General features: G+C 39.6%; 1 protein-coding gene across 1 annotated transcript in view; it reads left to right on the top strand.

The window, feature by feature from the left end:
• KIF21B (kinesin family member 21B) overlaps window positions 1-12070 on the top strand; it is a 411687-nt gene that overhangs the window by 374525 nt on the left and 25092 nt on the right. The window contains exon 32 of the mRNA XM_075335818.1: window positions 4174-4291. Coding sequence (XP_075191933.1) covers window positions 4174-4291 — 118 coding nt within the window. The remainder of the gene's footprint in view (window positions 1-4173; window positions 4292-12070) is intronic.

Raw genomic sequence — 12070 nt, 5'->3', positions numbered from 1 at the left:
TGGAAGGAACCCTGTGAAGCTTCACAATCTCATTGATGAACACCTGAGCCAGAGTCTTGGCATTCAGAAGTATCGACAATGCAATGAAATGTGTTATCTTACTGAACCTATCCAAAACCACAGTCTTTCCCGAAGACAAAGGTAGGTCAGTAATGAAAACCATGGATAATTGCGTCCATGGTCTATTCGGGATAGTCAATGGCAGGAGAGATCCTGATTTATGGGTATGTGTTACCTTGGAATGTGCGCAAATACTGCAGGCAGACACATAGTTAACCACATCCTGATGCAATCTCGGCCACCAAAAACGACGAGACAGGAGGTCCAAGGTTGCTTTGCTACCTGGATGACTTGCAAGTACAGAATTGGGATATTCCCCAATTAATTTATGGCGCAATTGGGTGGCACGAACAACTTTCCTGAGGGACAAGAGGCCGGGTCATCCCTTGAGCCTCCAACACTTCCCCCTCCAAGTCTGGGCACAAGGCCAAGATGATCACCTCCTTCTGCAAAATGAGTACTGGGATCACATGATCACTACCACCAGGAAAGCATCAAAATAATGCATCTGATTTGATGTTTTTAATCCCTGGAAGTAAGTGACAGTAAAATTAAACCTAGTCAAAAACAATCACAATCTAGCCTGCCCGTGATTGAGAAATTTGGCAGACTCGAGATATGATAGGTGTTTATGGTCTGTGATTATGGTAATAGGATGAACTGCACCCTCCAGCCAACAGCGCCATTCCTCAAAAGCTAACTTAGTTGCCAAGAGCTCTCTGTTACCAACATCATAGTTTCTCTCGGCTGAGGACAATTTCTTGAAAAAGAAAACACTAGAATGCCATTTACCAGGAGACGGACCTTGTAACAACACAGTCCCAACCCCCACCTTAGATGCATCGACCTCCACGATAAAAGGCTGCAAAACATCAGCCTGACTGAGTATTGGTGCTGTGGAATAACATCTTTTTAAAGAGGAAAAACCCTGCTGGGCAGAATCTGACCATTTAGAGAAATTTGTCTCCTTTTTTGTCATATTAGTGAGCGGCTTTACAATTCCCGAATAGTTCTGAATAAATTTCCGCTAAAAATTGGTAAATCCCTGAAAGTGCTGTAATGCTTTCAGGTATAAAAGCCATAATCAGCAACATTAACAGAAATAAACACTTGAAATAGATCACTCTGTTTGTGATGACTCTATATAATATATGTGTGTCCCTTTTTGTATTGAATTTCTGAAATTAACTTTTTGATGATATTCTAATTTATTGAGATCCATCTATAACTACAATTCAATACAATTACCTCTCTCAGATGGTAGCTGAACCTACGAGGGGATATAATTTGCTAGATCTGGTCCTGTCAAATAGACTAGATACAATTTCAGATCTACAGGTCCGGGAGCACTTGGGCACCAGCGATCATAATATGGTAAGCTTCAGAGTAATATTCAATACAACATTTGAAAGGGGAAATGCTAAAACCTGGAATTTTAAAAAAGCTGATTTCAACAAATTAAGGGAAAAGCTTAATTGTGTAGATTGGGACAATGTCATGGTAACTGGGGATACTGAACATAAATGGGGAAAGTTTAAGGATATACTCCTAGAGTCCTGTAAAAAACTTATACCCTCTGGTAATAAAATGTCCAGGAATAAAAAGAAACCACTATGGATAAATAAGACTGTACAAAGTATAATAAAACAAAAACAAAGGGCGTTTAAACTCTTGAAGGCTGAGAATACAGAAATAGCATTTCAGAAGTATATAAAGATAATAATAGGAAATGTAAAAAAGAAATCAAGCAAGCAAAATTAGCTACTGAAACAAAAATTGCAAAGGACATTAAAATAAATCCCCACATTTTTTTATAAATACATTTTTAATGCCAAATAGGCATACAAAGGATGGTATTGGCCTCTTAAAATATAATAAGTTAATTATAGAGGTCAAGGAAAAGACTGAGATATTAAACAGGCACTTCTCAACTGTGTTCACCAAGGAACTGACTGTTCCAGGGATCATTCAAGTCAAAAATCAAAGTTTACCACCCGATATAATTAATTTAACACAAGAAAAAGTACGCCTGTGTCTGAGTAAGTTAAACATTGACAAATCCCCCGGGCCAGATGACATTCCTCCACGAATATTGAGGAAAATGAGCGCCGTAATCAACAGACCGCTGTATCTCATCTTCTTAGACTCACTTGTAACAGGGTTGGTGCCTTAGGGTTGGAGGATTGCTGATGTGGTACTGATATTTAAGAAAGGAAAGAGGGTGGATCCAGACAACTACCGTCCAGTAAGCCTGACATCAGTAGTATACAAAGTTTTTGAGGGCATTTTAAGGGATGAAATGCAAAAATATATTGTAGAAAATAATATAGTAACTGACAGACAGCATGGATTCATGAAAGATAAGTCGTGTCTAACCAACCTATTGGGGTTCTATGAGGGGGTAAGGGAAAATCTGGATATTGGTAATGCAGCTGATGTGATTTATTTGGACTTTGCAAAGGCATTTGATAATGTACCACATAATAGCCTTATACTAAAGTGCCAGAAGAAAGGACTAGGGGAAACTATATGCAACTGGGTCAGGAATTGGCTAAAAGATAGGAAACAAAGAGTAGTCATAAATGGTACATTCTCTAAATGGGCTATAGTCAGCAGTGCGGTGCCGCCGAGATCTGTGCTAGGACCGATTCTTTTTAATCTCTTTATTAATGACCTTGTGGATAAGATTGATAGAAAAATGACAGTCTTTGCTGATGACACCAAACTATGTAGCATATTAAACTGATCTTGATAGTACAATATTACAGTACAATCTAGATAAGATGTCAGAATGGGCAGACACTTGGCAAATGAGATTTAATGTTGATAAATGTAAAGTAATGCAACTAGGACGGAGTAATTCTATAGCTGCGTATACATTAAATGGAAGTATACTCGGGACTACAGAACAGTAGAAAGACTTGGGTATTCTGGTTACAAATAAGCTGAGCAGCAGCACTCAATGTGAAGCAGCAGCTGCTAAAGCAAACAAGATTTTAGGGTGTATAAAAAGAGAGATTAGATCCCGTGATCCCAACGTATTGTTACCCCTCTATAAATCACTTGTAAAGTCACATCTAGAATATGGGATTCAGTTTTGGGCTCCATATTTTAAAAAGGACATTAAGAAGTTAGAGTCAGTTAATAGGCGGGTAACCAGACAACTACAAGAAATGGAAGGCCTCACATATGATGAGAGGTTGAAAAAGTTAGATTTGTTTAGCTTAGAAAAAAGACGTTTCAGAGGAGATCTCACTTATATGTATAAATACATACCAGGGCCATTCACTAGGAGTGGAAAAAAAGGGAGTCCGGCAGCTAAATAGGAAAGGGTTCTTTACAGTTAGAGCAGTCAGACTGTGGAATGCCCTACCACAAGAGGTAGTAATGGCAGATACTACCATATAACAGCTTTAGAAAAAGGACCGGATGATTTTCTCAGTACACACAAAATTGTTAGTTATAAATGATTTAATTGCAAAATGTAGAATTGGTGGAGGAAGGTTGAACCTAGGTCTTCTTTCAACCTATGGAACTATGTAACACCCTCACAAAATAAAAGAAAGTTTAAAAAAATGATTCTGACATAAAGTAGACATATGAGAAATGTTGGTTATTAACTCATTTGTGTGGTATGGCTATCTGGTTTAAAGGTATAAGCATTACAATTTGAAAACAGCTAATTTTTCTACATTTTCCTTCAATTTCAGATGTTTTCATTAAAAAATTAAAAAGCAACTCATATAATTCTAAATTTACCAATAATATAACATACAATGCATCAGGAAAAACAGTCTCAGATATAGTATATGTTGAAGTATTCCAGAATTGCTACCACTTTAAGTGACACTGGTCAGATTTGAAAAATCGAGCTTGGTCAATAAAGCCAAAAAGGGGTTAAAAAGCATGCTGCTCAAATAAATATTGCATCCAATAAACAAGCATTTTGATTGTTCGTGGGTGTTTGCCTGTCTGTTTAAACAGAACAATAATTGTGAACGAGCATTCTTAGGATCACTAATTCCCCAAATATTGGCTTATCTAAATGGGCCTTATGTCTGTAACCAGAGAATGTGACCTAATTCGCTAATTTTACTTCTCATGCCTTTGTAGGTTGCAGTTCATGGGGAAACTAACTGGGCACATGGCACCAGTTATGTGCTTGACAGTCAGTAGCACAGCCAATAAACATGATTTAGTTATCACAGGATCTAAAGATCATTATGTGAAGGTAATGTTTTTATAGTTTTTTTTCAATTTGCCAAATGCAGAATTGGCTATGTAAATTATGTGAAGGCAATTATGTGCATTTAAATACATAATGCACTTACAGTTGAAACCAGAAGTTTACATACACTAAATCTATCTATCTAAAAAGACACATCTGCATGTTTTTCTCACTATCTGACATGAAATCAGAATTAAACTTTCCGTTTTAGGGCAATTAGGGACCAAAATTATTTATATTTGCCAAATGCCAGAATAATGAGAGAGAGAAAATTTTTTAAGACATTTTATTACTTTCTGCAAAGTAAAAAGCTTACATACATTTCATTACTATTTGGTACCATTGCCCTTACACTGTATGACTTGGTGAAATGATTTGGATCTCCTTCCACAAAGTTCTCACAATAATTGGTAGGAATTTGGGCCCATTCCTCCTGATAGAACTGGTGTAACTGAGCCATGTTTGTAGGTCGCCTTGCTTGCACCGGCCTTTTCAGCTTTGCCCATAAATTTTCAATAGGATTGAGAACAGGGTTTGGTGATGGCCACTCCAAAACATTGACTTTGCTATCCTTAAGCCACTTTGTAAGCAGTTTGGCAGTATGCTTTGGGTCATTGTCCATTTGGAAGACCCATTTATGCACAAGCAGGACTATCCCAAATTGAGGGTTATCTCCTGCAGTCTTGCTGTTTATTTCTCTTGTGCCAGCTCTTCCCCTCAGTGCAGTGAATAAACTAAACGCAATTCAGGGCATGTATTTCACATTCTCATCTGCTCTGGTTTCCCAGGACAGGGTTAAAACTCAACAGCTTGTGACCGCTTTGCCCATAGGCAGCAACTCCACCATTCAGCCACTGCCTATATTGAGAGACATAGGAGGATTTGGTAATCTTCACTTATATTGCAAGCAGAGAAGCCAGAAACAAATTATTCAGCTACATAGAGATATCGATAGATATACACTACATCGCCATGTAGCTGAAGGAAGAATTTAGATTCTTTTGTTCCCATAAAACTAATATAAAGAAATGAGGAAAAAATGACAAAAATATCATTTTCTTTTTTACTACCCCCTTGAAATCAAACCAGCAACTTTCAAACACATAACAGCAGTCCTAGCTGTTCAACTACCAGCTTTGATGATATCAGAGGAAGGATTTTATATAGATGAAACTGCAATGCAGCCTCTGATTACACAGGACACAGGGCTCCATTGTACAGAGCAGCATCTCTGTGCCCTGTACTCTAAAAGGAGAGGAAAAAATGTTTCTTCTAATAAAAGTACTAAAAATAATTTAAAAAAATAGAATAATGTAGTTTTTATTGCACTTTCTTAAAAATAATAAATATCACAGATCAGCAAATAACATGGACATATTTGGTGTCCCTGTAATTGTAACGACCCTAACAACACAGCGATCAGATTATTTATGGGGATCGGTAAATGGTGAAAAAATGGTGCAATTGCTTATTTTTCTCTATTTAAACTCATAAAAAATGTAATACAAATGTGTCACTGAGACAGTGTTCACACGGAGCGTAAATGCTGCCTTTTTCTGTAGGGGTCTGCAGCACGCACCACAATAACAATCTTCTCTGATAATTGCATGTTTTCTGTGTTATTTATGCATTTTCACCAACATTTTATACATGTTCGGAGCAGACGTGAATCAGGGTTCTTAATGCATTTTAATACTACATTAAAGCTTTGATTCTGTGTTTAAAAATGTAACCACTTTATTTTTGCTTGCATTTTTTTCAGGCTCCGCGCAGAAGCCTAGAGAGAAAAAAACCACCAAAAGCGCACAGTTCAGTGGTATCTTAAAACGCACCGAGGGCAGAGATTTCATGATGTCACATCCACTCTACTTGGACATTTTATTGTCCAAGCAAAGTGGATGTGATTTTCTGAAAACACACCGCTGAACTCTGCTGTTTTGGTGCTTTTTTTTTTTTCTTTAGAGACGTCTATGTGGAGTTTAAAAAAATGCATGGAAAAAACTGTAGTTCATTTTATAAGTGCAGAATCCAAGCTTTTCTGTACTATAAAAACACTTAAAAACACAGATTCACATCTGCACTAAAAACGCATGAAATAATGGGGAAAAGGCATAAAAAGCACAGCAAAGATGCAATAATCAAAGAAGATTGTTATTGTATAATTTAGTGAGGACAGCAAAAGAAAACAAAAAACACAGCCTTAGGCCCCCTTCACACGTCCGTGAAAATCATGCACGTGTTTCACGGACGTGTCAAGGGTGCGTGTTCCCCTCCGTGTGCCATGTTTATGGCACTACGTGTGTTCTCCGTGTGTTATACGTAATAACACACGGAGAACGGAAAGCCCCGCCTTACCTTTTTCTTCCGGAGCTGACTGTGATACTGACTGACAGGGACGGCACAGGCCACGCCCCGCTGACGCTGCTTCCGGCCCCCAGTGAAGAAGATGTGTTGTTCAAATTCACTGGGGGACGGATGCTAGTGACAGCCGCGGCAGAGACTGCAGGGCTCGTGGAGGTGAGTTTGTGCTTTTTTTTAATTTTAAAATGACACGTGTGTTTCTCCGGCGCGTGTCACGTGGGCCCGCATCCACACTACTTCCGTGTGGTACATGTGCGGGCCACGTGACACCTGTGCTGCCGGAGAAACAGGGACATTTATCCGTGTGGAGCACACGGGCTCACGTGTGCTCCACACGGAGGCACGGGCCAATGGCTAAACACGTGGGTGCACATAAACCCATTTATTTTAATAGGTTTACGTGTGCCCGTGTCTCCGGTACATGCAGGCACAGACCTAGCACGTACCGGAGACACGTGCGTGTGAAGGGGGCCTTATAGAGACAAAAAAGTAACACATCATAGTGACGCTTATATAAATATGAGAATGTTCTGGCTGCTGCACATGAATGAATAGTCCGAGGCATCTGCTGAACATTCCTCCCTGCCAAATGGGTGTGGTTTGAGTTTGGCCAAAATCTGCATGCAATAACCAGAAAGCTGACAGGAAAATCAGTAAGGCTACTTTCACACATCAGGTTTTTTCCATCAGGCACAATCCGGAAAAAAACGGGTAAAACGGATGCGGTACCGCATCCATTTTATCCACATAGATTTGCATTGTTACCGGATTGTGCCTGATGGCTTTGCGTTGCATACGTTTTTTTCCGGATGCGGCAAAATTAATTAAAGCGGCGGCTGGAGACAACGTATCTTGCAACGTTTTTTTGTCCGGCAAAAAAACCGCATCGCACCATATCCGGCCACTGCGGCGCATTTTTCAATGCATGCCTATGGACGCCGGATGCGGCGCGGAAAAAAACGCATCCGGCCGCCGCATGCGGTTTCCTCCACTGCGCATGCTCAGTAGCATGCCGCAACCGGAAAAAAATGGACGGGCCGCATGTAAAAACTTATGCAAAGGATGCAGTGTTTTCGCCGCATCCGTTGCATAGGTTTCACAGCCGGATTGAGCCGCACTGCTCAAACCGGATGTGTGAAAGTAGCCTAACTCCAGTGTAAACCCCTGCATGCCCACAGCCACGTGCTTTTTCACCAGGATATATATGTCTATATATTCACACATTGCTTCTTGCAAACAAAGCTCTTTATCTGCCACGATTCAGCCTCTTTGGGAAGCGGACTCATCAATTTTGACAGACTCTTGTGTATCTTGTGTATCATATTTATTTCCTTGTCCTGCACATTTGCCTGTTTTTCTCATCCATGTACTTTTGTATGTTATTGTATTTTTATCCTTTATACTTTTTTACATTATTTGTTTGTAACTGCGTATAATTATTTGCACAGATGAACAAGCTACCTTCAGAGCAGAAATTACACTCCTTTGAGAATTAATCTACAGGAGTAGTGACGATTTTGTGTCTGGAAAACATCCATGAAGTCAAACGCAGTGAATGTTTGCAAAATTAAAAATTGCAAAAAGCCCCTGTAGTACCAAGTACATTGTAGTTCCTGTATATTGTGACCAAGTCATGCTTCTGGAGATAGATACCCCATAAATTAAGCAAGCTTTCCTCACTACAGTAATGCCAAACATGTGGACATTAACTATGGTTTAGACATGTTGCAGTGCTCAGAAGGGAGGTGGGCATTTGGGTTTGGGAGAGCAGATTTTGCTGGATTTCTTTTTGGGGGGGGAGTGATAGCGCTTTTCCAGATTCTTTGTGCTACAAATAACAAGGAAACTCCCTATATTTCTGTTGACAGTTTATGGACATGAGTGTGGACTTGTTTTTTGTGGGTTGAGTTGAATTCTGTTGGTTTCAGTTTGGGGTACCAAACATTTTGGATCAGTCCACATTTATCCTATGCTCTATAATGAGCACTTACATTAGGGTCTCCACCTACATCTCTGAAATTCATGATTCAGGTAAACCCCCCGACAGATCCATTCACTAATGAGGCAGCAGAGTTACTCCAAACTCTGTTCGGCCTCTGTTCAGAGCACTTTTGTGTCTGCCTTAAAAAGACACATAAAAAAATCATGTTTTTCTCAGATTTACATGTGAACCTCAGGGTGAGTTCTCAGCATAGAGTGCACGATAAATGTGGATTACACATAACTGCGATCTTTGGGAGGCAGAATGAACAAATCAACTGCAGTTAAAGAATTGGCTTTATTTATTTTTTACTCCGTTCACCTTGCAGAATAAGTGATTAGGCGGCCTTATTCCTCAGGTCAGTATTGTAGTGATATCAGATTTATATAGTTCTTTTTAGGTTTGGCTACTATCACACTAAAAAATAGTTTTTTACAAAAATAAAGATATTATGCATCACTGAATTTTTATATAGTTTTTTATTTTTCTGCCAACAGAGTGGTGTTAGGGCTTGTTTTTTGATGGATGAGTTGGAGTTTTTATTGGTACCATTTTGAGTCACATAATATTTTTTGATCGCTTTCTATTTCACTTTTTGTGAGGCAGAATAAAAAAAAACAGCAATTGGGGATTTTCTTTTCCACCATTCACCATGCCGTGAAAGTAATAAAACAGCTTTATTCTTCGTGTCAGTATGAATACTGCAATACCACATTTAGATTTTTTTTTGTGTTTTGCCATTGTTACACAAAAAACACAGTTCTATAGAAAAAAAATAATTATTTCATTGCTGTATTCTAAGAGCTAAATGTTTATTGTGGCTTGATTTTTGCGAGACAAGATGATGTTTTCATCGATACCATTTCTATTTACGTATGACTTTGATCGCGTTTTATTCTACGTTTTTTGCCAGTGGTCTGATAAAAAGACAGTTTTTATTATTGTTTTTATGGTGTTCACTTCAGGGGTTAACTAGTGTAAGGCTATGTGTCCACGTTGCTTTTTACCTGCTTTTTACCTGCTTTTTTGCTGCTTTTTCAACTGCAGCGTTTAAGGCTATGTCCGCACGTTGCTTTTTACCTGCTTTTTACCTGCTTTTTTGCTGCTTTTTCAACTGCAGCGTTTAATGCCAAAATGGATGTGTTCTGCTTTTCAAGCAAAGTCTATGGGAATTTGGGTTTCTTGTCCGCACTATGCACTTCAAACTGCAGCCTTTTTGTGGCAGAACTTTGGGCAAAAACTCAGCTTTGCAGTTCAAAACCCAAATGGCAAAAACAATTGACATGTCAATTGTTTTTGCCATTTGCGTTTTGAACTACAAAGCAGAGTTTTTGCCCAAATTTCTGCCTGAAAAAGGCTGCAGTTTGAACTGCATAGTGGGGACAAGAAACCCAAATTCCCATAGACTTTGCTTGACAGCAGAACACATCCATTTTGGCATTAAACGCTGCAGTTGAAAAAGCAGCAAAAAAGCAGGTAAAAAGCAGGTAAAAAGCAACGTGGACACATAGCCTCACAGTTTTATAGATTGGGTTGTTCAGGAGGCAGCAATACAAAATATGTGTACTTTTGTTCATTATTTGTGGTTTTACAAAAAAATATACATATTAATTGGTTACATTTTTTTTTATTTACTGATTTTTTTACATTTTTTTTAAACTGTTTTACTTTGTCCCTATATGGGACAGTAACTTGTAGTAGTCTGATCGCTGGTATAATGTATTGCTTAGTAACAGCAGTGCAATACATACATGTCAGTGAAACACAGAGAAATCGCTCCTGGTCTAACAGGCTACCGTAGCCAGGTAATCTGGAGGTCGTTATTTGACCTTGGGTTGCCACAGCAACAATTGGTCCCCCGTGATCATATTGCTGGTGTCATGATCGAGTGGGAGACGGAGTATAAATGCTGTGATCACTATTCATCACAGCTTTTAGGGGGTTAAATAACCAGGGACCACTCCTGGCTGTGAGAGTCAGATCTTGGCTGTCATGCAAGCCGAGCTCCCTGCGATGTGCAGGGGCACAGCTCCTGTTCCCCCATGATCACCAGGATGTACCAGTATGTCTATTTGTGGGAACGCACCTCAATATGGGATGTACCAGTGCATCCAATGTGGGGATGTGATTACATTTGGGATTATTCCGTTTGGAAAAACAAAGGTAAAATGTACAAATATATAAGGGGACAATATAGAGACCTTTCTAATGATGTTTTTAAACCTAGGTCTATGATGGGGACAAGGGGGAATCCTGTATGTCTAAAAAGTTAAGAAAGTTTAATCATAATAACAGATACAGATTCTTTACTGTAAGAGCAGTGAGAATATGGAACTCTGTTACATGATCTTTTAATGGTTAATTCACTTCTAAAGTTCAAGGGAGGCTTTTCTTGAATTCTATAATATTACAGATTATGGGCATTAGATTCCGTGATGGGATGTTGATCCAAGGAACTAGTCTGATTGTCTTATGTGGAGTCGGGAAGGAATTTTTCCCCTAATATGGCACTATTTGTATCTGCTCCATGAGTTTTTTGCTTACTTCTGGATCAAGATGTTAGGCACTATGTCAAACTCGTGGGACCTTAGGCTGTGTGCGCACGTTGCATTTTTTTCTGTATTTTGGCTGCATTTACGATTGCACTGTGTCATTGTCAAAATGCATGCGTTGTGCTTCCCCAGCAAAGTCTATGAGACTCATGCAAAATCTGTGCACACGATGCTTTTTGAAACGCAGCATTTTAATCGTCAAAAATTTGTCAAAATCTCTGCGTTTGAAGAAGCAGCATGTCAATTGTTTTTGCCATTTTGGCAGCGTTCTACACCCATTGAAATCAATAAGTTGTAGAAAAACACTGCCAAAATGTTAAGCAGTGCGTTTGCATTGCATTATTGTTGCGATCCACATGTTTTTTTAACATAACAAAGGCAGGTCTTTCGGTCTCTCTCTCTCTGTCGGTCGGTCTCTCTCTTTCTCTATGTCTCCATCTCTCTCTCTCTCTGTCCATGTCAGTCTCCCCCTCCCACCCCCTCTCTCATACTCACCGATCCACGATCACCGGCGCAGCGCTGCACGGCGTTCACACTGTGGCGGCTTCTCCTCTTTTAAAATGCCGGCCGCTCATTAATCCATCTCATATTCCCTACTTCCCCCGCCCACTGGTGCCTATGATTGGTTGCAGTCAGACACGCCCCCACGCTAAGTGACAGCTGTCTCACTGCAACCTATCACAGCCGCTGGTGGGCGTGTCCATATCGAGCAGTAAAAAAAATAAATAAGTAATTGAAAAAAAATGACGTGCGGTCCCCCCAATTTGGATACCAGCCAGGGTAAAGCCACACGGCTGAAGGCTGGTTTTCTCAGGATGGGGAGCTCCACGTTATGGGAAGCCCCCCAGCCTAACAACTAATAATATCAGCCAGCAGTCACCCGGAATT

The sequence above is a fragment of the Anomaloglossus baeobatrachus genome, chromosome 2, assembly GCF_048569485.1.
Source record: "Anomaloglossus baeobatrachus isolate aAnoBae1 chromosome 2, aAnoBae1.hap1, whole genome shotgun sequence".
Lineage (NCBI taxonomy): Eukaryota > Metazoa > Chordata > Amphibia > Anura > Aromobatidae > Anomaloglossus > Anomaloglossus baeobatrachus.
This window is presented reverse-complemented; position numbering and strand designations above follow the sequence as displayed.